The sequence below is a fragment of the Coregonus clupeaformis genome, chromosome 9 (genome assembly GCF_020615455.1).
Source record: "Coregonus clupeaformis isolate EN_2021a chromosome 9, ASM2061545v1, whole genome shotgun sequence".
NCBI lineage: Eukaryota > Metazoa > Chordata > Actinopteri > Salmoniformes > Salmonidae > Coregonus > Coregonus clupeaformis.
Window position 1 is genome coordinate 43,210,685 of NC_059200.1, and position 25,590 is coordinate 43,236,274.

The 25,590-nt window shown below is 45.0% G+C and overlaps 1 protein-coding gene across 5 annotated transcripts; it reads right to left on the reverse strand.

Moving 5' to 3' along the window:
* Nucleotides 1–445: 445 nt before the first annotated feature.
* LOC121573829 (ARF GTPase-activating protein GIT2) lies at nt 446–24,490 on the reverse strand. Of its 5 annotated transcripts, XM_041886154.2 has the most exons (22): nt 24,259–24,490; nt 23,571–23,704; nt 23,354–23,466; nt 23,044–23,149; nt 22,827–22,913; nt 22,513–22,643; nt 22,124–22,218; nt 21,738–21,783; nt 21,516–21,521; nt 20,634–20,685; nt 20,467–20,539; nt 20,253–20,350; nt 19,991–20,102; nt 19,687–19,841; nt 19,439–19,591; nt 5,246–5,455; nt 4,968–5,057; nt 4,233–4,312; nt 3,909–4,082; nt 3,392–3,579; nt 2,306–2,369; nt 1,941–2,027 (listed from the first exon to the last, which is right to left on the reverse strand). In XM_041886154.2, the coding sequence occupies exons 1-21, from the start codon at nt 24,308–24,310 to the stop codon at nt 2,332–2,334; spliced, it is 2,193 nt and encodes a 730-aa protein (XP_041742088.1). In that variant the 5' UTR covers nt 24,311–24,490; the 3' UTR covers nt 1,941–2,027; nt 2,306–2,331. The 5 variants fall into 5 exon arrangements, with proteins under 5 accessions (XP_041742085.1, XP_041742086.1, XP_041742089.1 ...); XM_041886151.2 differs by lacking the exon at nt 3,392–3,579 and having other exon boundaries at nt 446–2,027; XM_041886152.2 differs by lacking the exons at nt 3,392–3,579; nt 21,516–21,521 and having other exon boundaries at nt 446–2,027.
* Between the last annotated feature and the right edge of the window lie 1,100 nt (nt 24,491–25,590).

Genomic DNA, 25,590 nt, shown 5'->3' on the forward strand with positions numbered 1-25,590 from the left:
ACACTGTTAATACAACCCCCAAAGTTGTGCATGTTAGCAATCAAGTTTTCAAGATAATTTTTGTCAAATACTATATCTGTTTGGGATTCTTGAGGTCAATTTGCAATGTACAAATTATTTATAACTATGTTCGGGCACCCCGACCATCCACTCATGGAAAAATCGTCCCTCGGCTGAATATAATTGGGGACCCCTGATGTAGGCTACCACAGCTAGTCAGGGTACCAGTCTGTTTAGCTATCATTCCACTCCTTGTCATGCTAAACATCTTATCGTATATTTGGCATATGACACGGAGTACAAGGAGCGTAATGTGTGAAGCTAAACCGAATGGTACCCCGGCTACACCACAGCACACAAACTGTAGCATAATTGTCAAGGTATTCATTACATTTTTACATTTTAGTCATTTATATTCATTCATTTAACACAGAAACTGTAACAGTTCAGTTATAAATTAAAGTGTATTACTTTAAAAGGCAGGTATTTATTTAAGCCACAAAGGCAATAACTGTATGACTTGTGTCAGGCTCATAATAACACTCAATGGCACACATAATTGATCATCACTCCCACATCCCTGGACAACACATGACCCTCACATGCCTAATAGATGAGTCCATATTACATATAAAGAACCAATGCTTTTAACACATCTTAACACCCTATTAGTTGCACGTTTGACCACTAGCAGCATAATCAAGACAAAATCAAGGCATGGGACACACAAAGGCATAGACTGGGTTTAGCACCACACACACACCACACAGTGAGCGACCATGAGCACAACTGATTGCCGGTGGATATATAGAAATACATATACCACCAAGATGAAAACTTCTTGCATGTCTTCAAACAGCACGGAATATATAGGAGGAAACTAACTGTTAAACATACATTTTATGAAAATAAATGTTTTTGTTAGATAGGTGTGAGATATTGTATTCATAAATAGAATATAGATTAGGGTTGTATGAGTTAAGAATAGATGTTTGTACATTTTCAGTCATTCATAAAAAAAAGATCACACAAATGATAGAATTGTGGTTTACCATTTTGAGTATCCCTTTGGGATACATTTCTTTACAAAATACACTAAAACAAAATGTATATTGGTCATGTGTGTGTGAGGTACATGTATATTAGAGGTATGGCTTCACCTTTTGAGCTCAAACTACTACAAAAAAAAAATATTTTAAAAAAATGTAAAACTGGCTTGGCAGTTGTCCTCACCTTTATGGCTTTAGCATAAAACATTGAAATGGCATTCATGGAAAATACCTTGATGAAAACCTTGTAATGGACGTATCATGACTCATGAGGCAGTATTCCACTAAGCTATGTTCAAAATCCCAATGTGTTTGGCATTGAATAAGAAGTTAAAAGCTAACTGTTTAAAAAGCTGTTTGAAACCTTTGGACAGTCACGTGTCATTGGTGCATAGGGAAGCGCACCAAGGACAAGCACCCCAGCAACCACATAAATGTTCGGCCACCAGAAATGTTTAAATGTGTAACGTTGCAAAACTGTTTAGTCTCCTATGAGGTAAGCCCAGATAAGCAGGTCGTCAACCTCTAGCAGTATGAGTATATATAACAGACAAACCCATGGACAAATCCCTGGGTTGACCCATGTTTCGCAAGGTACACTTTCTGTAAACGTTCTTCACTAGAAATCTACTATGACCAATTGAGCGTTTTAAAGAAAAATGGAGGCATTCAAATAATAACATAACAGTAACACTGATAACTTGAAATTAGCGATAATAACATATATTATCAAATATCCAAGAGGGATGTTAGTCTTTGGGTTAAAAATCAGTTGCTGTTTTCTTTGGTTGTCACAGTGACGAGTTGCTTGGCAGCCTTGGCGATGTCGTAGGCGCACTGGATGACCTGCTGCGTGACCAGCTGCATGTCGGAGGGGCAAGGGTCGTGCGGCGTGGCCTTCTGGCACTCCCCCTGGAGCCGGCTGGCACTGGAGGTGAGCAGCCGCAGGGACCCTCGCACTGTGTCAGAGTACGGCCTCTGAGGAGGAGAGAGAAGAGGCAGGGAAGGGTAACATACTGTTGGCAAAACATAGGCAATAAACGGTCCACTTAACATTGGAGTGTAAGGGGCGGATTAACTGCCATTGTGTGTGTGTGTGTGTTAAATTCTCTCCATCCTGAAGAAAGAGTGCATCATCTAACAACAGAACACCAGCTGCAAGACATTTATTTCCCATCCATGTTTACCAAACAAACCCTCACTGGCTCTTGCATACAAAGGAGGAGTCTCTGTTGATGGAGGTCATCCCAGCTTACCTTAGGAAACAGAGTGGCCATCTCCCTCACAGCCACATGGATCCTTTCTGAGCATGGTACAAAGCTGAGGGGGGAGGAGGAAGAAAACGTCAAGTAAGGGAGTGATCCTTTTCCCAACATATATGTTAGTAGAAAACTCCGGCCCTGTTTTTTTTCAATAACATTGTTAAACAAATATGTAGAATACTTAGGAATGTTTACAGAAGCTTGCCAAGCCCTTGACTCCCTTCCTACATGAAACACCTCTCAAAAGAGCAAAGTCAGCCAGCGATATCCTGGTGGAGCTTTATTTGAGAGAATGAGAAGCCCTGGCTAACGGTTGTCCACAGTGAAGCAGACAAAATAGAGAATATACTGAATTCTCAGTGTGTTCATTAACAGCAACCATGTGCTCCATTTGAGTAAACTGAACACATGTACTGTATTATTCCGTAGACAACATAATGTAGTGGAGGCTGTTAAGCCATGACAATATCGTCAACAAAGTTTTTTTTTAAACAAAAAAACAAAACACATGGCTTAAAAATCAGATAACGGAATACATCATAACTTTCCACTGTTTCAAATCAATAACAATGCCTCTGTTATAACCCAGTAGCTAAGTGACTGAGAAGACGCATACAAATTGGCAGGGTGAAATTCTTCAGCAGTGTTCTTTGGTCACCAGCTGGAGTGAGGTTTGGTACACAAGCGCAAAAGCTAAGCAAATACCACACAGCTCTAGTCAATTGGCGGCCAATAGTGAGGGTTTGTGTTAAAGACAACAAAATCAAGTGGACTGTATAAACACTAAATGAATGCCAGTGTGAATATGTCTCTGTATTTAATCCAAAAACGTAGAAAAGAAATCCAAGATAACGCTTGAGAGCACAAATATTAACCAAACACAGACAAATATAGATAAGGATAGCCTGTGTGTTGACATATAAAAGCCCTGTAGGCCTATATTTGGCATTCCATAAGGGAATCTGACACATTATCCTCTTTGTTTCTTGCCAGCTGCGTTTGACACAAGCCCCGCCCCTCAGCACACAGACAGAGGAGACAGTGACAGTGCCTGGGAGACAGGGACAGAGGCCAGAGTACCAGGAGCCAGGAGGGGCCTGGAGAGAGGAGGCCGGGGCGACTTCAGCTCTCTCAGAGCAGGGCAGCAGGGTAGAGAGACAGCCCTGTCAGAGCAGGGCACCAGGCTGTAGAGACAGGCCCGTCCGCGGCCGCCCCCCTCACAGCAGGGCAGCAGGCCAGAGAAGCAGCCTAGACTGCCTGGCCTGGAGCTAGCCCACACCGTAAGGAAGGAAGTCAGACAGACAGGAAAACACAGGGAGGGGAGGACAGAGTGGGAATACAGGACAATGAAAACAGAACTCAGGAGGAGAACAGAAAGATAGAAAAACAAGATACATCCTCTAAAAAACAATTACTGTAGTAGGGTGAAGGACAGGTGCTGGAAGGTTGGATGAAGGAACAATATATGGACAGCCTAATTTCCTATATTTAGAACTGGAAGGGCAAGTTCCACATGAACACACAACCTTTTAGTCAACAGACCTTTTCTCTAACTGCTGATTGGTGTTTTCTGTGTTCTTATGACCCCTGACCTTACCTCTCATGTTTGTTCTCCTGTGCGGCCCTCAGCAGCTCCTGGATGTTCTTGGTGATCTGCTCCGTCTTACAGATGACGTCCTCGGTGAAGGGTAGGGTGGAGTCAGCCTCAGTCTCATCCTCCCCCTGATCTGATGTACTGCCATCCCCCAGCCAATTGCTGTTCCTGCCCAGACTGCATGGGGAGAGGAGAGGTTCCAGTGTTAGGCTCTCCCTCACTTGTGGATCGCTTTGTATAGGAGCGACTGCCACATGACTAAGTGCCTAAATTTTTCTAAAATATATCATATCTTTCTACTATAGAGATTTTAATCAAAAGTCCTACCCGGACTCCTCCAGTTCTGAGTGGTTTGGTGTGTTGTCATAGTCACTCTCCAGCATGCTCTGTCCCTCTAGGCTGCAACCCTACAATGGGATGAATGATACAGTAAGATGTGTGTCATCTCTTAGTTCAGTTTGCAGACAACCGTTGAATCTGGTGAAAGCATCTGAACAGCAGCACAGACATGTTACAGAGGTCTGAACGTGCTTGATGAAGCATACGCGTCAGAATCATGCTCTCTGAACCTAAAAAGCAATTTCATATTAAACAGACCTCAACTGGTTTCAAAGCAGAGAGTAAAAAGAGGTAGGAAGTTTGAAACCAGGGACCAGCGCCGTGTGGCATTAAGCAGTAGGTACAGCAGTGGGTGCTGTTAGTGCAAGATTAAGATCAATGAATTCTGCTGTACGGGTAAAGGCTTCAGTACAGATGGTTCTTTTATTTTTTTTACTTCAGCTTATTTTAATAAATAAAAAAAGTTTTTCAGGTACTCTACAAGGCAGTGCTGGCTGGGGGAATAAGGGTCAATGAAGAACAGCAGCAGCACAGTGGTGTATGCAGCCAGACAGCCATGCGATGCTGAGCGGAGATGTAGTGAGGTACAGGAGCAGTTAAAGGACAGAGGTAAGGAGGAGGTACAGGAGGACAGGGACAGTAGTGGACAAGCAGAGGGGATAGTCCACCCCTTCCCATGGGGCTGCTGCCCCCACCCTCTCGAGGGGAGATTCGGTACTTAACCCTTCGAGCTCTTTCATCCCGCGACCAGGACAGGGAGGAGGGGAAGGTAGGGAGGGAGGATGAGGCGGTCCCCAAAGGACCCCTCCCAATCTAGAAGGGGGTCAAACCAAGTTTACACATAAAAGGAGTCGACTATATTCCAGAGGAGGAGGGGGGAGAGGATAAATGCACAAACAAAAACGGAATTACCGCAAACCAAAATTGCTGACAGCACCAGTCCACGGTGACGGTCATAAAACAGTCCAGGAGGGATCGGTGTGAGTGATTTCTGTACTTACATTTGTAGGGAGGGGCTGTAAGGTGAGACGGTCGTCACGGCGAGGAGGGTCGCCCCTGTGGGGGTACTGCCTCATCCCCGAGCCTGTCTCGTACATGGACATGGGGCGGCCTCCGTGGACAGGGGGGCGGCTGGAGGGGTCCGGAGGGTGCTGCGGGCCCCTGGGGGCCTTCCATTGCAGGGAGGAGTTCTCAGTCTGCAGGGAGTTCAGCTGGAGGGGAAAACAGTTCAGAACGTCAGCTTTATTTCTGTGTAATATCCTAAATAAAGGGCCTATGGGTGAAACCTAGGGTGACCATAACATGGAGGTGTGAGAGTATCAGTGCAGGCTTAGAGAGAGACAAATCTCTCCATCCAGACTGTAAAAAAAGGGAACACATCTCTGTAGAAAAGGGGAACCCATCTCTGTAGAAAAAGGGAAGCCATGGCCAGAGAGCGCAGCTGCACTTCCACTAGGGCTGTCCCCGACTAGAAAATAATCTTGGTCGACCTAGAGTAGTCTGTTCTTTCGATCAATCGATTGATCGAACTTGTAAAATGCGTGTGTTTTAATAAAATCAACTATATGTAGGCTACTGAGCTTGTCTGATGCTTTAAGCACACTGTGATTAAATCATTATGACACAAAAATGACTCAAGAGGGAGCCAGAGATCAAGATAGCCTAACCAGAGGGAAAAAAACACCTGTTCCCAACCATCCTCCAGCTGCTGCTGGCCTTCGCAGATTCTGCCATTAAGCTCCTGAAGTTGCCTGTAGGTAATAGGCTCCACCAGGGGTTGTCAACCTTTTCTATTTGGAGTACCAATTTATCTTACTATTTCTACCGATCTGCGTGCCAGTTATGATTTTCATATGCACATTTTCATGGAACAGTTTAATTTCATTTATAATAAAGTATTCGTATCTCAAAATCATTATCATGTGGTTAATAAACATTCTAAAATTAACTTGTATTGCCAACTATGTAAAAATAGCCTCCATAAAGCCAACAAATAAAAACACTGCAGCCTGCAGGTAGAAAATATCGTGAAAAAAATTAATATCCTATAAACTTGGGTCCAGCCTGAAGCTTGCACTAGAAAACTTGCAACATTGTATAAAATATTCTGGGCCCTCAGAGTTTCCCACGTCAGTGACTCAGACATAGCTGTAGGCTATTTGCGCAAGAGATAAGATGTAATCAGGTAGGCCTATTTTATGACATTTCCACCAGATCAGAGCATTACATGTTTTTCCCCTTTCACGCCGAGTGGATATCGAAAGAGAGCTGGAAAGATTTTTCAAATAGGCTACGTTGAGGAACTATTGTCATTCTCAATTGATGTAAAAACAGACTTCATTTACTTGCTGTTTGAGGTGAAGAAAAAATTACTTTGAGAAGCTCCACAGTGGTGGTGAGTTAAGAAATCGATAGTTACCGGAGTTCTAACTCCAGTTCTATGAGTGGAGCGGAGCCCCATAGGGGAGCTCTGCTCCTATTGGTTTACCCCGCTGCCAAAACAAAATTATGCACACACCTGCAGCCAATAGGAGTACAGGTGTCCCTATAAGAGGGGACGCTTCCCCTCAATCAGCCTCCCGAGAGGGGGTCGGGCAGGGCCTTAAGTCCTATGGGGTTCCGCTCCACTCATAGAACTGGAGTTACAACTCCGGTAACTATCGTTCTATATCATGGAGCTCCGCCCCATAGGGGAGGTCTGCTCCTATTGGTTTAAGGTGGAGCGCAACGCTCCAAAATGTACTCCCTGCCGAGCCCAACACTTCCCACTTAAATGAAAAGGTCGGGCCTAGCAATGGCTGCGACCAAGTCCCACAGTACTGTGACACACTGTGTCACAATATACTGTGTCCTCTGTACAAATCCGCCCCACCTAGTCCAATGGCATTGCCAATGTCTAGTGGGCAGATAACCAGAATATGAGCCATACTAATCTGAACCAGCAGATAGATGGTGCCTCAATATCCTGTTAAACAAAACCAAATCACTAATGGAATGACACAAAGTGTCACTCTACACTGTGTATTCGGTAATCCACCACACTAAATCTATGGATCCCCAAAGATTAGTGGGTAGACTCCAGAACATGAGTCATACTAATCTGAACAAGCAGATAGATGACATCACAATTCCGTCAATATTATATGACCGGTCTAATAGTAATGTAAACAAAGTTACAAACACTATTTCCCTCATCATTCCGCCCCAACCCAGTTATGCACTGGTGGGCAGATCAATAACATGCCTTCTACTGTACTGAACACGTCAGTCAGGAGTTATGCCATATATGTCTCTCTCCTAGAAAAGAGCGGACCTGATGGAGACCAGCCCCTTCAGTTCTGCATTATTTTCTCCTAGTTCAAGTCTTCCCATCAGCTACGCTGAGTACAAACTGAACGGGAGAGTTAAGACATATCCAGAATTGAGGACATGAGCTAAAAACTAAACTGAACAAAGCAGACAGTTAATGCTCTAATATCCCTATAACTACTGGTACTACAGTGTCGCAACACAAAGTGTCGCTGAACACTATCTTCAGTAACCCGCCGTCCCTAGTCCAAGGAAACCAAAGACTAGTGGGCAGGAACGTAATACTTGAGCTCAACTGAACTGCACAAGCAGACAGTTACCGCTCTAATATTCCTTTAATAACTGACGCTCAACAGTGATGCGACATAAAGTGTCGCCCCCCACCGTGTCGTCAGTAAAACCGCCGCAGCCAGCCTAAGGAATAACCCAAAGGCTAGCGGGCAGATAACAGGACATAAAACCACACTGTTCTGATCCCTCAGACAGTCTGTATCTCCATATTCCCACACAACTGATCTCACAGTGAGGCATCACAAGGTGTCGCCCTAGACCGTGTTATCAGTAAATCCGCCTCACTCAGTCTAAGGCTAACCAGAGACTAGTGGGCAGAGGGAACAATATGATGTCCTCTCCATCACCGACACAACAGTTATATAACCCAAGGTGCTATCATAACTTGTGTTTTCAGCAATTCACCACCTTCAATCCAATGATTGATAGGTAAAGGAATATACAAAAACATGAGCAAACACTGCACTGAACCCTCAGACAGTAATAATGCTCTAATGTTATTTTAAGATTGGTTTAATAGTAATATAATACAAGGTTACAAAAAACTATTTCCCTCATCCTCCAGCCCCAACACAGTTATACACTGGTGGGCAGGTCAAAATACATTACCTCTACTGTACTGATAACCTCAGTCAGGAATCATGTCTCTCTCATAGAAAAAAAGCTGACCTAATGGGAACCCAGCCCCCTGGTCCTGCATCTTTTTTCTCTTAGTTCAAGTCCTTACATCAGCTACACTGAGTACAGACTGAACCAGAGAGTTAGAAGACATATCTAACAGGTAGAAATTGATAAAAGGAGACGGTGACGATCAAGACGCAGCTGCGCAATTATCCTCTACACATGTTCCTCTGAAAAAGGTAATAGAAGCCGCTACTCCACGAGTGGATTGGGCTCTTCTACCCAGAGGCAATGGCCGCCCTGCAGCCTCATAAGCTGTCTCAATGCCTTACAAAGCCAATGAGACAGACTCTGTTTAGAAAGTGGTCTACGGAGTGCCGCCGCACCGTGACACACAAAACAGCTGAGGCGATGATCTAATCGCCGCCTTGCGCTCCACGTAGCGCACTGGGCACAGGCGATAGAGCCGTTCCTATCTCCTCTCAACATGGTGAGAGGGAGAGAAGGCCCACAGCTCTACGATCTGTAATATATATAAGCTCTTAATAACCTCAGGCATAAATGCCGGGTTAAGACTTAACACCGTCCTGCTCAATCGCCATAAATGGCAAGGCAGTAGGGTCTTGTCGAAAGAGCTCACAAATCACTTACACGTTTAGCAGTGGTCAAAGCGAGCAACAGTGTCGTCTTCAAAGATAACATCTTAAGGGGGATTTGATTCAATGGTTCGAACGGTGGCTCGCAGAGCGCTTCGAGTACCAAAGTCAAATCCCACTGAGGAAGCGTTGCTCTAGGCATTGGCCTAAGCCGCCGCGTTCCCAAAAGGAAAACGTTTCACAAGAGGGTGGCTGAGAACAGTGTCTCTGCCAAACCCGCATGACAAGCCTAAATCGCCACCGCAAGCACCTACATGGTGGCGGATGAGCGCTGCTTATCACATAGGAACTGTAGGAATAAGAGTATGCTCTCGACCTGACAACACACGTAGTCCACATTTTCTGTGACAACACTGTGAAAAAACATTCCATTTACTGGCATAAGTCCCAGCGGAACCACGGAATGGGCCGACGACATGAGACCCAAGAGTGACATGACCGAAAGTGCCTTTACCGTGTGATTCGGATAAAACCTTCGTAGGGCTAGCAACAGGGCAGCCCGTCGAGGATCTGAAATTCGAGCCCTCATCGTTACAGTGTCTAGCTGTATCCCTAGATAGACAATCTGATGACTGGGCCAGGGCGCGCTCTTTTTCCAATTCACAGCGAACCCCAGACGCGTGAGATGAATCACTGTGTCGTGTGAGTGAACGCCAGCTCTGCTGACGGGGCGAGAACCAGTAAGTCATCTAGGTAGGCTAGTAGCCTTATTCCCTGACGACGTAACGGTTCTATTGCCGCCTCCACACATTTGGAAAACGTGCGAGGTGCCAGGGCGTACCCGAATGGCATCCTCGTTAACTCGTACGCCACCCCTTGAATGGCGAAACGCATAAACTTCCTGTGACGCGGCTGTACCGGCACATGAAAGTACGCGTCCTTTAGGTCTATGCTCGTACAAAAGTCTCCCTTCTGGACACATTCCAGTAGAAGTTTTGTCGTTAGCATTTGGAAGGGCTGTTTGGCTAAGCTCTCGTTGTGAACGCGTAGATCCAATATTGGCCTCATTCCCCCCATCTTTTTGGGCACCAGGAAAATAGGGCGAATATAGCCCCCTGTTCCTTTGCTCCCGGGGATGTGGTGCATTCAGTAGTAAGGACCTGTATTCCTCTACGGCCCTCGCCGCCGCTGTTCCCCGACAATGAAGTGGTGGAACAGCTCAAGGCGGGCCTCCCATGAAAGCGAGAGGAAACATGAGCGCGTTCTGAGAGAAACGGGAGCGCCGACACGTTGGTTATACTCGTAACCTCGTTGTCCCAGCCCACCGTGAACGCAGCACGGGTCTGAACTGCACTGACTGAGGCGCTCGCCTGAGTCAGAGCGCCGTCTCCCAATAGCGATTGCGTTATCGTTCCAGTAACTGGCTGTGTACGCAGGCTACTATGTGAAACCTGTACCACAACACTCCTAGCAGTCTGTGGTGTAAGGATTTTATGAGGTATAACAAAGCGGCTCATCAAAGATGTCTGCCTTGTTCCCTTATTCACACCTGCCTCATGTGTATTCTCAGCTACGCACCCGGCTGTGCTACACTCAGAGTGGTGAGGAGGAGAGAGAGAGAGAGAGAGTAAAGGCACCTGAACGGTCTTGGGTGTATCATGGAAAAGGGGCTCTCTTGTGACAAAAGTCAATTGGAGCCAACTCTTTATTAGACACACAACATGCAGTTTCCTCCATACCCTCAACAGTAGGGTGGGGGGGGGACAGTGGGCACAGTCACACAAGGCCTGCGCCGTCTTCCGTTCTCTCCCCCTCGCCATGTCATAAACGGCGTCTCTTCTGGCCGCCCTTCGGGTGATTCCAGGATGACACTTTAATGTCCTCTCTCGCCGGCGGAATGGTCGGCACCTCTGGCGCTGTAGGAGGGGCGCGGCCCACTCCCTTGCTGCTGGAGGCCGCCGTCTGACGCCGGGCACAACGGCAAGCAGTAGCGAGAGTAAGGGCCGCCCTCCATCATGTCCACTTCCGGGTTGAGGGAATGGGGGGCAGCTTCATCTCCAGCCGTTTAGCAGTCCTCTCAATGAGCCATGGAAAATCAGAGCGCAGAGAGGCTGTGGCATCATCACCCAGTGATGTAAATGACCTCACTTTCCTGAGGGAAAAAGGGGTGTTAAACATCTGGGTCAGTGTAATGGATTGTTCCAATAGAATATCAATTTCCTCCCCAATAGCCCTGTCATCTCCTGAGTCAGTGCCCTCAGATGATGCCTCAGAAGCTGAGGCTAACACTGATAGCACATCCTCAAGAGGAATATCCTCCCTAAAAAATGCCCAACGCTGCTTCCTCTCCTTCAAAGAAAGGAGGGCGCAGCTGGCGCATAGTGGGGGATTAATGAGGCCGTCCCTGGCGTGCTGTGACCCTAAACACACAAAACATAACTAAAATGAGCACACCCTGAGATTTTCCACCCCCAAAAGCTATTTTCAGAGCTCAATGTCACTGTTCCTCTTGGCAGCCATCTCAGGGTGTGCTCATTTTAGTACGACGTCGATGACCTGGAAAATCAACGGCGTTTTCTTCATCCTGAGTCTTCTATCGGCTTCTTCAGTCCAGTCCAGTCGCTGAAGATAATGGGAGGCTGATTGAGGGGAAGCTATTTTCAGGTCTCTCCAGAGATGTTCGATCGGGTTCAAGTCCGTGCTCTTCATACTTCACAATCTTAGCTAGCAAGCTAGACAAGCAGTCATCATCATGAATCACGTCGACAATGTACTCCTATTGGCTGCAGGTGTGTGCATAATTTTGTCTCAGGCTGTTCGCTGCCTAGGCAGCGGGGTAAACCAATAGGAGCAGAGCTCCCCTATGGGGCGGAGCTCCACGATATAGAACAGAAAAACGATCAGTTCCGCAAACGGGCACATTTATAGGCCTACATTTGCATGCAGGCCAGGTAGCCTAAGCGTACTCCTATGCATAATCAGATGCGCGTCCTTACTCAACATTGACAGGGGCGCTACAAACAAAAGACAATTAATAAATTGACAACTCGTAAATGGAATGAAATAAACCAAAACTTTCCCCTCACAAGTGTAGCCTAGGTTGTGCGGTCCGCAAACAACGTGTCCATTCCGACAATGAGAACGGTATAAGACTGTAGTAATAATAATAATAATAATAAATTGAATGCATTAAAAAAAATCCATAACCAAACAAACATTGTAGATTAGAAATGATGGGAATGAATGGTAAATGTACTACTGGTGAGCCATCCCCGCAGCCTCCACAATGGATTTGTCTACTGAGACAGGTGTGAATCAGACAGGTGTGAATCAGACAGGTGTGAATCAGACAGGTGTGAATCAGACAGGTGTCTCGTGTAGCATAATATACAGTTCATTCGGAAAGTATTCAAACCCCTTGAATTTTTCCACATTTTGTTACGTTACAGCCTTATTCTAAAATGGATACAATTATTGTTTTCCCTCAATCTACACATAATACCCCATAATGACAAAGCAAAAACAGGTTTTTAGAAATTGTTGCAAATGTATATATATATTTTTAACAGAAATACCTTATTTCCATAAGTATTCAAACCCTTTGCTATGAGACTCGAAATTGAGCTCAGGTGCATCCTGTTTTCATTGATCATCCTTGAGATGTTTCTACAACTTGATTGGAGTCCACCTGTGGTAAATTCAATTGATTGGACATGATTTAGAAAGGCACACAACTGTCTATATAAGGTCCCACAGTTGACAGTGCATGTCAGAGCAAAAACCAAGCCATGAGGTCGAAGGAATTGTCAGTAGAGCTCCGAGACAGGATTGTGTCGAGGCACAGATCTGGGGAAGGGTACCAAAACATTTCTGCAGCATTGAAGGTCCCCAAGAATGCAGTGGCCTCCATCATTCTTAAATGGAAGAAGTTTGGAACCACCAAGCCTCTTCCTAGAGCTGGCCGCCTGGCCAAACTGAGCAATCAGGGGAGAAGGGCCTTGGTCAGGGAGGTGACCAAGAATCCGATGATCACTCTGACAGAGCTCCAGAGTTCCTCTGTGGAGATGGGAGAACCTTCCAGAAGGACAACCATCTCTGCAGCACTCCACCAATCAGGCCTTTATGGTAGAGTGGCCAGACGGAAGCCACTCCTCTGTAAAAGGCACATGACAGCCTGCTTGGAGTTTGCCAAAAGGCACCTAAAGACTCTCAGACCATGAGAAACAAGATTCTCTGGTCTGATGAAACCAAGACTGAACTCTTTGGCCTGAATGCAAAGCGTCACGTCTGGAGGAAACCTGGCACCATCCCTACGGTGAAGCATGGTGTGGGGATGTCTTTCAGCGGCAGGGAGTGGGGCACTAGTCAGGATCGAGGGAAAGATGAACGGAGCAAAGTACAGAGAGATCCTTGATGAAAACCTGCTCCAAAGTGCTCAGGACCACAGACTGGGGCGAAGGTTCACCTTCCAACAGGACAACGACCCTAAGCACACAGCCAAGACAACGCAGGAGCGGCTTCGGGACAAGTCTCTGAATGTCCTTGAGTGGCCCAGCCAGAGCCTGGACTTGAACCCGATCGAACATCTCTGGAGAGACCTGAAAATAGCTGTGCAGCGACGCTCCCCAACCAACCGGACAGAGCTTGAGAGGATCTGCAGAGAAGGATGGGAAAAACTTCCCAAATACATTTACATTACATTTTAGTCATTTAGCAGACGCTCTTATCCAGAGATTGGAAAAAGTGTTATGGACAGACGAATCGAAGTTTGAGGTGTTCGGATCACAAAGAAAAACATTTGTGAGACGCAGACCAAATGAAAAGATGCTGGAGGAGTGCTTGATGCCATCAGTCAAGCATGGTGGAGGCAATGTGATGGTCTGGGGGTGCTTTGGTGGTGGTAAAGTGGGAGATTTGTACAAGGTAAAAGGGACCTTGAAGAAGGAAGGCTATCACTCCATTTTGCAACGCCATGCCATACCCTGTGGACGGCGCATGATTGGAACCAATTTTCTCCTACAACAGGACAATGACCCAAAGCACTGCTCCAAACTATGCAAAAACTATTTAGGGAAGAAGCAGTTAGCTGGTATTCTGTCTATAATGGAGTGGCCAGCACAGTCACCGGATCTCAACCCTATTGAGCTGTTGTGGGAGCAGCTTGACCGTATGGTACATAAGAAGTACCCAACAAGCCAATCCAACTTGTGGGAGGTGCTTCAGGAAGCATGGGGTGAAATCTCTTCAGATTACCTCAACAAATTGACAACTAGAATGCCAAAGGTCTGCAAGGCTGTAATTGCTGCAAATGGAGGATTCTTTGACGAAAGCAAAGTTTGAAGGACACAATTATTATTTCTATTAAAAATCATTATTTCTAACCTTGTCAATGACTACATTTCCTATGCATTTTGCTATATTTCCAATTCAAACTCATTTAATGTATGTTTTCATGGAAAACAAGGACATTTCTAAGTCGGGATTTTAGTTGTCACACTGCGCATCTACAAGCTTACTAAACGCAAGTTAGATGTTGATCATCTTCGCAGTACGACTGAAACAGACGACCTGGAACGCACATTGTCATGTCAGTTATAAACTGACACTAACAGGCATGTATGCTTATAAAACACTATATATACACAAAGGTGGACGGGAGCGGTTGTCGGGAGAGGTTGTGTTTTCTCTAGCAGGAGGTAAGCTTGGCTTCTTATATGGTGTTGAGTAAAGCTTAAACCATGTATTTAGATTGTAGGTAGGTATTGTAGTTAGGTATTATAGGTAGTTTACTCAGGTAGTTATTGTAGGTTATTGTAGGTTATTGTAGGTAAGTATTGTATTCGGCGGACCCCGGCGAAGCACGAGGCTAGCTTACCCACTACTTGGACCAACAAAGCTAGCTAGCTAGCTAGCGGGTAGCTACTGGTAACTTTTAGCAACTGTGGTTAGTTGTTTCCAATGTTATTTCACGCTTAAGAGTACCTGTGATTGAGCCAGCTAGCTGCCTACCATTCAGCTGTTTTTCTAACCTCATTATCCGAGGCATTAACGTTAGGTGGTTGGTAGCTGCTGTACTTAATTACAGCTACTGATTGCAGTCTGCCACCCAGACAGCTGGCGTTGGGTAAGTTTGGCTTTATACATAGCTTGGGCTTTGTCGAGTAAGGCTTAAACTATGTATTTAGATTGTAGTTAGGTATTATAGGTAGGCATCGTGGGCTGTATATTAATAGGTAGTATAGGTAGGCATCGTGGGCTGTTGTGGGTAGTTGTTGTATGTAGTTATTGTAGGTTACTTTTGTATTCGGCGGTGCCGGGTGTAGCACGGCTAGCTAGCTAACTCACCTCCTGGATTAGCTGGCGAGTAGCTATTAGCAACGGTAGCAACTAAAAACAATATCCTTTTAGCCAGCTACATTCGTTCGCAGCGACGCCGTTTTTCAAACAAAGTCAACACAGCAGCCATTGCTAGCTAGCCAACACTACCAGCTAGCTGTACTGTGGTAGCTAAATACAATATATTTGTGCTAGCTAGCCAACGTTTAATTATTGCTGCGTTATGAAAGAACTAGACACGGACACGAATTATCTGTTTAGTGTGTTCACACACTACTGGTAGTTTGTTGTAACCAAGTATTGGTGCTAAACTGTGTGTTATTGGATGCTAGCATGCTAGTTAGCTATGGCGTCATAGTTAGCTAGCTGAATAAAGTAAGTTGAGTCTATTCATTGAAACATTGAACCGCTGTAGTTTACAACAATTCTAATTTCTAAAGTGGAAGTTGGGAGAGTTTTATTCGGGTGGTTCAGTGAAACAATTATAGTTTCTGAGGTGGAAGTTGGGAGAGTTATATTTTTTTTGGTGAGGGAGGCCCTGCTCTCTCCTTTCCCAGATGTTTAGTTCATTTCATTCCGATCTCCTCTGCATTATTGTAGCCATCTGCTACAGCCTGTCAACTATGCCTCTGCCTATCCCTGTTCTCTCCTCTCCGCACAGGCTACACAAACGCCTCACACAGCGTGGCTGCTGCCTCTCTAACCTGGTGGTCCCTGCACGCACCACACACCTGGAGTTCCAGGTCTCAGGCAGCCTCTGGAACTGCCGTTCTGCCGCCAACAAGGCTGACTTCATCCCAGCCTATGCTACCCTCCAGTCCCTCGACTTCCTGGCGCTGACGGAAACATGGATTACCACTGAAAACACTGCTACTCCTACTGCTCTCTCCTCGTCTGACCATGTGTTCTCGCATACCCCGAGAGCATCTGGTCAGAGGGGTGGTGGCACAGGAATCCTCATCTCTCCCAAGTGGTCATTCTCAATTTTTCCCCTAACCCATCTGTCTATCTCCTCATTTGAATTCCACGCTGTCACAGTCACTAGCCCATTTAAGCTTAATATCCTTGTCATCTATCGCCCTCCAGGTTCCCTTGGAGAGTTCATCAATGAGCTTGACGCCTTGATAAGTTCCTTTCCTGAGGATGGCTCACCCCTCACAGTTTTGGGAGATTTCAACCTCCCTATGTCTACATTTGACTCATTTCTCTCTGCCTCCTTCTTTCCACTCCTCTCCTCTTTTGACCTCACCCTCTCACCGTCCCCCCCTACTCACAAGGCAGGCAATACGCTTGACTTCATCTTTACTAGATGTTGCTCTTCTACTAATCTCACTGCAACTCCCCTCCATGTCTCCGACCACTACTTTGTATCCTTTTCTCTCTCGCTCTCCTCCAACACTACTCACTCTGCCCCTACACAGATGGTAACGCGCCGCCGCAACCTCTCTCTCCCACTACTCTCTCCTCTTCCATCCTATCATCTCTTCCCTCTGCTCAATCCTTCTCCCTCCAATCTCCTGATTCTGCCTCCTCAACCCTCCTCTCCTCCCTTTCTGCATCCTTTGACTCCCTGTGTCCCCTATCCTCCCGGCCGGCTCGGTCCTCCCCTCCAGCTCCGTGGCTTGATGACTCATTGCGAGCTCACAGAGCAGAGCTCCGGGCAGCTGAGCGGAAATGGAAGAAAACTAAACTCCCTGCCGACCTGGCATCTTTTCACTCCCTCCTCTCTACATTTTCTTCATCTGTTTCTGCTGCTAAGGCCACTTTCTACCACTCTAAATTCCAAGCATCTGCCTCTAACCCTAGGAAGCTCTTTGCCACATTCTCCTCACTGCTGAGTGTAAAGTGGTTAACCCACTGGCTATAGGGTGAATGCACCAATTTGTAAGTCGCTCTGGATAAGAGCGTCTGCTAAATGACGTAAATGTAAATGTAAGTGACCCCAAACTTTTGAACGGTAGTGTGTATATACAGTGGGGAGAACAAGTATTTGATACACTGCCGATTTTCCTACTTACAAAGCATGTAGAGGTCTGTAATTTTTATCATAGGTACACTTCAACTGTGAGAGACTGAATCTAAAACAAAAATCCAGAAAATCATATTGTATGATTTTTAAGTAATTAATTTGCATTTTATTGCATGACATAAGTATTTGATACATCAGAAAAGCAGAACTTAATATTTGGTACAGAAACCTTTGTTTGCAATTACAGAGATCATACGTTTCCTGTAGGTCTTGACCAGGTTTGCACACACTGCAGCAGGGATTTTGGCCCAATCCTCCATACAGACCTTCAGGTTTCGGGGCTGTCGCTGGGCGATACGGACTTTCAGCTCCCTCCAAAGATTTTCTATTGGGTTCAGGTCTGGAGACTGGCTAGGCCACTCCAGGACCTTGAGATGCTTCTTATGGAGCCACTCCTTAGTTGCCCTGGCTGTGTGTTTCAGGTCGTTGTCATGCTGGAAGACCCAGCCACGACCCATCTTCAATGCTCTTACTGAGGGAAGGAGGTTGTTGGCCAAGATCTCGCGATACATGGCCCCATCCATCCTCCCCTCAATACGGTGCAGTCGTCCTGTCCCCTTTGCAGAAAAGCATCCCCAAAGAATGATGTTTCCACCTCCATGCTTCACGGTTGGGATGGTGTTCTTGGGGTTGTACTCATCCTTTTTCTTCCTCCAAACACGGCGAGTGGAGTTTAGACCAAAAAGCTATATTTTTGTCTCATCAGACCACATGACCGTCTCCCATTCCTCCTCTGGATCATCCAGATGGTCATTGGCAAACTTCAGACAGGCCTGGACATGCGCTGGCTTGAGCAGGGGGACCTTGCATGCGCTGCAGGATTTTAATCCATGACGGCGTAGTGTGTTACTAATGGTTTTCTTTGAGACTGTGGTCCCAGCTCTCTTCAGGTCATTGACCAGGTCCTGTCGTGTAGTTCTGGGCTGATCCCTCACCTTCCTCATGATCATTGATGCCCCACAAGGTGAGATCTTGCATGGAGCCCCAGACCGAGGGTGATTGACCGTCACCTTGAATTTCTTCCATTTTCTAATAATTGCGCCAACAGTTGTTGCCTTCTCACCAAGCTGCTTGCCTATTGTCCTGTAGCCCATCCCAGCCTTGTGCAGGTCTACAATTCTATCCCTGATGTCCTTACACAGCTCTCTGTTCTTGGCCATTGTGGAGAGGTTGGAGTCTGTTTGATTGAGTGTGTGGACAGGTGTCTTTTATACAGGTAACGAGTTCAAACAGGTGCAGTTAATACAGGTAATGAGTGGAGAACAGGAGGGCTTCTTAAAGAAAAACTAACAGGTCTGTGAGAGCCGGAATTCTTACTGGTTGGTAGGTGATCAAATACTTATGTCATGCAATAAAATGCAAATTCATTACTTAAAAATCATACAATGTGATTTTCTGGATTTTTGTTTTAAATTCTGTCTCTCACAGTTGAAGTGTACCTATGATAAAAATTACAGACCTCTACATGCTTTGTAAGTAGGTAAACCTGCAAAATCGGCAGTGTATCAAATACTTGTTCTCCCCACTGTATGTGTGTATATATATATATATATATATATATATATAGATTGTTTTGTCTGTAGGCTGTTCGTCGACCGAGATTTACTAAATGGAGTCAGCCCTACCTTCCACTGTGTTTTCACTTCCTTTTCTGTCAATAGCCCTGGTCTGGTCATGAAAGATACTCCAAGACTATTGTTCTCAATTACTCATGAGAAAACAACAAATCAGCTGCTTCCTTGAATGAGCTAAATGTTCACGTCATGTACAATGTTACAATCTGAATGTGTCCCCACCCAAGCACATCCAGTTCTAAAATGCTGTAAAACAGGTTACCCTTTTTTGCACTGACAACATGAGAAACATGAGAAGGACCAACACAACAAGGGAGCAGTCCTTGTTCTTTCTCTCTCTCTCTCTCTCATGGGACTGCAAACATCTGCATCAGCACAAAGCCACTAGACTTACTGTGGGAACAGTTAGTTGTTATAATACCCAAGTCATAAATGTACCTTGCTCTGCATCATCCGGATCTCCTCACTCAGGTGACAATTGACCTTGAGCAGCTGCTGTATCTTTGCCTCGGAGGCCGTGAGGGCGCTCTTCACCTCCATGAACTCCTGTACTGTGATGGGTCCATCAGATAGGTCAGACGACTCTGAGCTCTGAAGCATGGTGGAACGGAGAGTTTAATGGCTTTGCCGTTACAATATTAATGGTAATGAAAAACTAAACTAAAAAAATACAAATATGGTGTTACCTTGGTCCTGTGATCTTTCCCATTCTTCCCAGAGGCTGGTTCCCGCTCTGGATCTTCATCCGACGCCACACTGTCATAATCTGGCTGGTCTTCATTATCCTGGTTCTCACTCCCATGACGGCTGCCGATTCCCTTCAGGATGAGCTCTATGTCCTCTGAGGAGAGAGAGCAACAGTCAGGGGAGTGGACCACGCAACAACCATGCCCTGGTGGGTACAGTAATGAGCTTTGTTCTAATCAGGTGCTGGATCAAATCATAAATACCATATTTGAATAAATGTAGCTTCAGATTACTGTACTATACCTCTGGGACTTTCACAGGAGTTCCCCCGTTGCCGACGTTTGGCATCAGTTAAAATATCAATGACGAGTGTTGCAAATTCATGTGCATTGAACCTTGCTAGCTTCTGTCTGCCCTGAAAAACAAATGACCACAAGACAACATTATGAAGCAGCAGTGCGGGAAGTGTAGGCTCTTCAATCAAATGCATAACATTTACCTAAAGGCTCGGGAAAGAGACCAACCAATTTGACATAACATTGAAAGACATTTTTAGGTGACTTGCCTGGTTCCTGGTGGATGAGTACTCAGGGTTGACAGGGAGGAAAGGCACCAAAGTTGTGTCTGTTACCAGAGTACTGTGGTTCTGAGTGACCAGCCACACTGATACAGCAAAGACAGAACAGAAATATACATTATTGTTTTGTGAAAAAAATACTAATAATCAATAAAACACCTAGTGAAATCAAACACTACAAACACGTCCAATGTCAGTTCACCGGCATCAGTTTCTCTTCTGTCCACTTCATCATAAACGTCCATGGCAAGCTCTTCAAACTGATGGTTAGTGAGCTGAAATCACAAGCCACAGTAAAATCACATCACTGGTATGTCTAAAAGGACCATAATAAAACCATGTTTGGAAAAAATATATACTGTCACTCACAGACTGGAGTTTTTTCTTTGCAGCTTTTGCAAAGTCGGACAAATCCAGACTGCTGTAGACAAAATAAAAATAAAAATATATATATACACACTTTACAAAAATATAAACGCAACATGCAACAATTTCAATTATTTGACTGAGTTACAGTTCATATAAGGAAATGTGTCAATTGAAATAAATCTATGGATTTCACATGACTGGGCAAGGGCGCAGCCATGGGTGGGCCTGGGAGGGCATAGGCCCACCCCTGGTGAGTCAGGCCAAGCCAATCAGAATGAGTTTTTCCCCACAAAAGGGCTTTTATTACAGGTAGAAATACTCCTCAGACGATTCCGCAGGTGAAGAAGCCGGGTGTAGTGGTCCTGGGCTTGTGTGGTTACACGTTGTCTGCGGTTGTGAGGCCGTTTGAACATACTGCCAAATTCTCTAAAACGACGTTGGAGGCGACTTATAGTGGAGAAATGAACATTCAATTCTCTGGCAACAGCTCTGGTGGACATTCCTGCAGTCAGCATGCCAATTGCACACTCCCTCAAAACATCTGTTGTCTTGTGTGACAAAACTGACAATTTAGAGTGGCCTTTTATTGTCCCCAGCACAAGGTGCACCTGTGTAATTATCATGCTGTTTAATCAGCTTCTTGATATGCCACACCTGTCAGGTGGATGGATTATCTTGGTACAGGATAAATGCTCACTAACAGGTATGTAAACAAATTGCTGCACAAAATTTGAGTATGGACAATTTCTGGGATCTTTTATTTCAGCTCATGAAACATGGGACCAACACTTTACATGTTGGGTTTCTATTTTTGTTAATTACACATCAGTTTATATAGTACATTCAAGACAATAAACTATAGACAACAGTTGACATACTTACACATTTCTTTTCCATCAAGATATGTCAGCAAAGAGAGAAACAAGGATGGTGTGATAAATGCATTACGTTTTAACGTCAGTTACTAAGCCATTGGATGGATACACACAGCTGGTTTATCAGGACTTTGAGAAGAGGTTTTTGTAAAATGCCACTGAAACACCAACGTCTGAACAGCATTCCCATTCTCCATAAGCATGCCATTAAATTTGGTTCAGTTCTTACCTGTCAGCCATTTGTGGGATTATGAAGTGTTGTCCACTTCTATGATCTAGTAGACAAACACAGTCAGATTAGAACGACTGACATTTACATTTTAGTCATTTAGCATAGAGTTTCCCAAACTTGGTCCTGCCCCCCCAGCAGATTCAAAGAACCAACTCACCATCAAGCTTTGATTGACTTTGAGTGACTTACAGGAGGAATTACGGTTAAGTGCCTTGCTCAAGGGGAAACCATCAACAGATTTTTTTCACATAGTCGGCTCAGGGATTCAAACCAGTGACCTTTCGGTTACTGGCCCAACGCTCTTAACCGCTAGGCTACCTGCAGCCCATATCATGCTTCAATTATTCACTATCTCCCTGTCAATGCCTCTTCTCCACTCTTACCTGGCCTTCTCCCACAGAGGTAAAATGCCAGGCGGTCTGTGAGTTCATACTGGATCTCTACCAGTCTGTCTGCCAGCTCCTGGTGGCCTGCTTGTCTGATTGGAACAGGAATAAAAGGTTCTTTTCCACATCAATATTAGTGACAGTGAGGTCAATTTATGTTTGCTGTAAATGTCAACCATAGCACTATATTTTTAAGACCTCTTTACAATAAAACCAAAGGTGGTAAAGTTGCAGTTTATTCAGTATCCGTAATCATTTACATCATTCTTCTAATAAATGTAAGTACTAGGCAGCCTCACTAACCGTACTCTGGGAAAGAGTTGTGTCACCATCAGCGGTAATGGATTGCTCCAGTGCAGTACGAAAGAGTAGAAAGACTGCTTTACCTTGCGTAGTCAATAGGGGTCTTACCCCCTGTGTCTAGGGCACCGGGATCCGCCCCATACACAGCCAGCAGCTCTGCCTGTGAAGCCTGGCATGCCTTAGCTGCTACATGCAGTGGAGTGTTTCCTTTTTCCTGAAGGACAAATAGGCCACACCAGGCCAACACAATGAGACACTGGACAGGCCACACCACCCCAATACAATGACACACTGGACACTGTGTGTGGGCACTGGTATAATAGTGTGCAGGCTCATTATCATTCTATTATGTATTGATACATTTCAGGCAACTGTTCTCTACAGACAATTTACATACCGGGTGGAAGAAGTTGGCCTGGGCTCCCAAAGACAATAGTCTCAGGCACGTCTCCAAGTTCCCAGTCCGAACACTGGAGTGGAGTTGCTAGAGGGTACACCAAAGGAAGGTTTGGTTAGCTAACAGATAATAAAAACAGTTGATAAATTGGTAAATTAATGAGCTCAACGGCAATGAAGCCTGCAATCCAGGGCGTGGTCTGGCTGTAATCTCCCACCTTACTGAGGTCCTTTGTGGTGACACTGTCATCCTCTCGACAGGGCATTCGATGGACATACGCCAGCATCTGATATTTGGCCTTGATGAACTCAGTTTTATGGGGACTGTAAAGGGAACAGGAAATCACACTTACAAACCTCAGACTGTCCAGGCAAACCTCACCCCAATGGCACTTTAAAACAACAGACAGTCCCACACTGTGAGAGTGATAAATCATGGTGAGATGAGATGCTCAGATTTGTCATCACGTTGGTTTAAATTTCTATTGTTTAACCTTCAACTAAAAGTTTGAAATGTGGCCCACTCACTGGACTCTGTCCTGGGGGTTGGCCTTGCGTTTCCCACTCGTGATAGACGAGGGGTCCAGAAGGCTGTGCTCCCAGATGGAGTTGGCCCCATTGCTGTACAATTTCTGAACCATCTACAAAGGAAGCAAACAATACAACCAATTGGTAAGGGAAAACAACATTTGAAGAAGTCGACTGTTCTTGAGTGTCAGTACAGCTGTTTGTGTGAGGTGCTCACCTGTAGCTGGGAGGGGGGCCATTGTGTATGGGTCAGGTGTCGGACTTGGGAACTGTGTCGGCCCAGACCCCGGTGGACGCTGCAACACTCATCACAGATCAGCACGCCCCTGTTCACTGAGGCCCAGCACGGGCCTGGAACACACACACACACCTTTAGACTCAATATTACCACAAAGGCTCCGAGTCCACACAAACCATGAAGACTAAAAGAGTCACGCATCCAGTGCACACATCATTCTGCATGCATTCTTTTTCATGATTTCAGCCAGCTCCCTAGCTACTTATGTCATACGTTTACTTAGCTACAAACTAGATATACCCCAAGCTAAAGTGACAAAACAAAGACTATTGTAAAGTCTAGCTAGCCATAAGCTAACTAGCTAGCAACAATAACAAAGTTGAGAGCTACCAGCTGCTAACTAGCAACAGACAGCTAATGTTAGCTGACTTCCCCATTCTTCTTGGACATTGTCATACTAGCAGCTAGTTTAGCTTGCAAGCAAAGCTATGCGTTGCTGGAACTACAAGCAATCAAACAGAATGGGAATCCCATTGAACGTGAAATTCAAGCAAGCAAATATTAAAATAGCTTGGGTTACCATTACATGAAATACAATTGCTAACATAAACTAGCTATCATGCTACTTAAATTCCTAATAAGGCTAGCCAGCCATCGTTTAGCTTACCCTGGGAGCTACAATCAGCGCAGACCTCTCTGTTCCGCAGCCGCTTTGACATCCCTTTTTACTTTAGGTAGCAAACTAGCTGGTTGTATACAGAAAGCCCTTTAAACTCTCCGATTCAGACAGGCACTCATGAGACACAGTTTATACTACTGTACAACGACGAGGTCAGAAAATCTGATAAGGAAAATGCTAACTGTCTAACATTAGCTTCTTCTTCTTCTTCTTCTTCTTCTTTGAGGTTTATTGGCAGACTACACTCATAAGGTGTATTGCTGCCACCTACTGTACGGGGTAGTAAAAAAATACACCAACAACAAAATATGTTTTGGATGAACAAATTCATACTAATTACCAAAAACAAAAACACTAACGAAATTCACGCTACTGTACTACCCTGAATTTCAAACAAAAACAAAAAACTGTACACTACTCCTTCAGTCAGATTTAAATGTCTATTCAGATCACTACACAGGCTCAGGAACCTGGGAGGAGGGAACCTCCTTCAGTAGGCCTACTCCCTGTAACATTTTGGCTGTAAAGTCCTGGAGATCCAAACATTTATTTGCCGCCTTCACAATGATGTCTAGCTTCTTTCAGTTTTTGTTAGTTTGACTAGTGCAATTTATCGCTATAAACGCAACAAAGTCCACCTTCTTCACTATTACTGTGTCGGGATCCTTCTCCTGAATGGCATTCACTGCAGACTGTGGGACATCCACTACCATCTCCTCTCTACTCACTCCTTCAGCTATTTTCACTGCCTCCACATAGGAGATCTGCTGGATGGCCCTGAACCTAGCTACTGCGATCTCCATCCTTACAGGGCACTCCGGGAACTCGGGAACATGATTCCCATCACCATTACAACAACATGCTTAATCTGACTTTTCAAATGCAATGTATTTATTCCTTTGACAAACACTTGCCACATGTCCAAATTTTTTACAATTGTAACACTGCAGCGGCTTCTGTACATATGGTCTCACCACATATCTCACATACCAAAGTTTTATATAAGTTGGGAGAACCACTTCATCAAACGACAGCAACACCGATAGGCTTTGCTCCTTCTTTCTGTCTATAATTTGATTCAAGCGACGACTACCACTCCTGGAATGTTACTAACGTTAGCTACCTCACCAGTGGCGACCCTTCATTCAGGCATTGAGCCCCACCTGTTTAGCTAAAAATAATATTATTATTAATAATAATAATAATAATAATAATAATAATAATAATATACAGTACCAGTCAAAAGTTTGGACACACCTACTCTTCCAAGGGTTTTTCTTTATTTTTACTATTTTCTACATTGCAGAATAATAGTGAAGA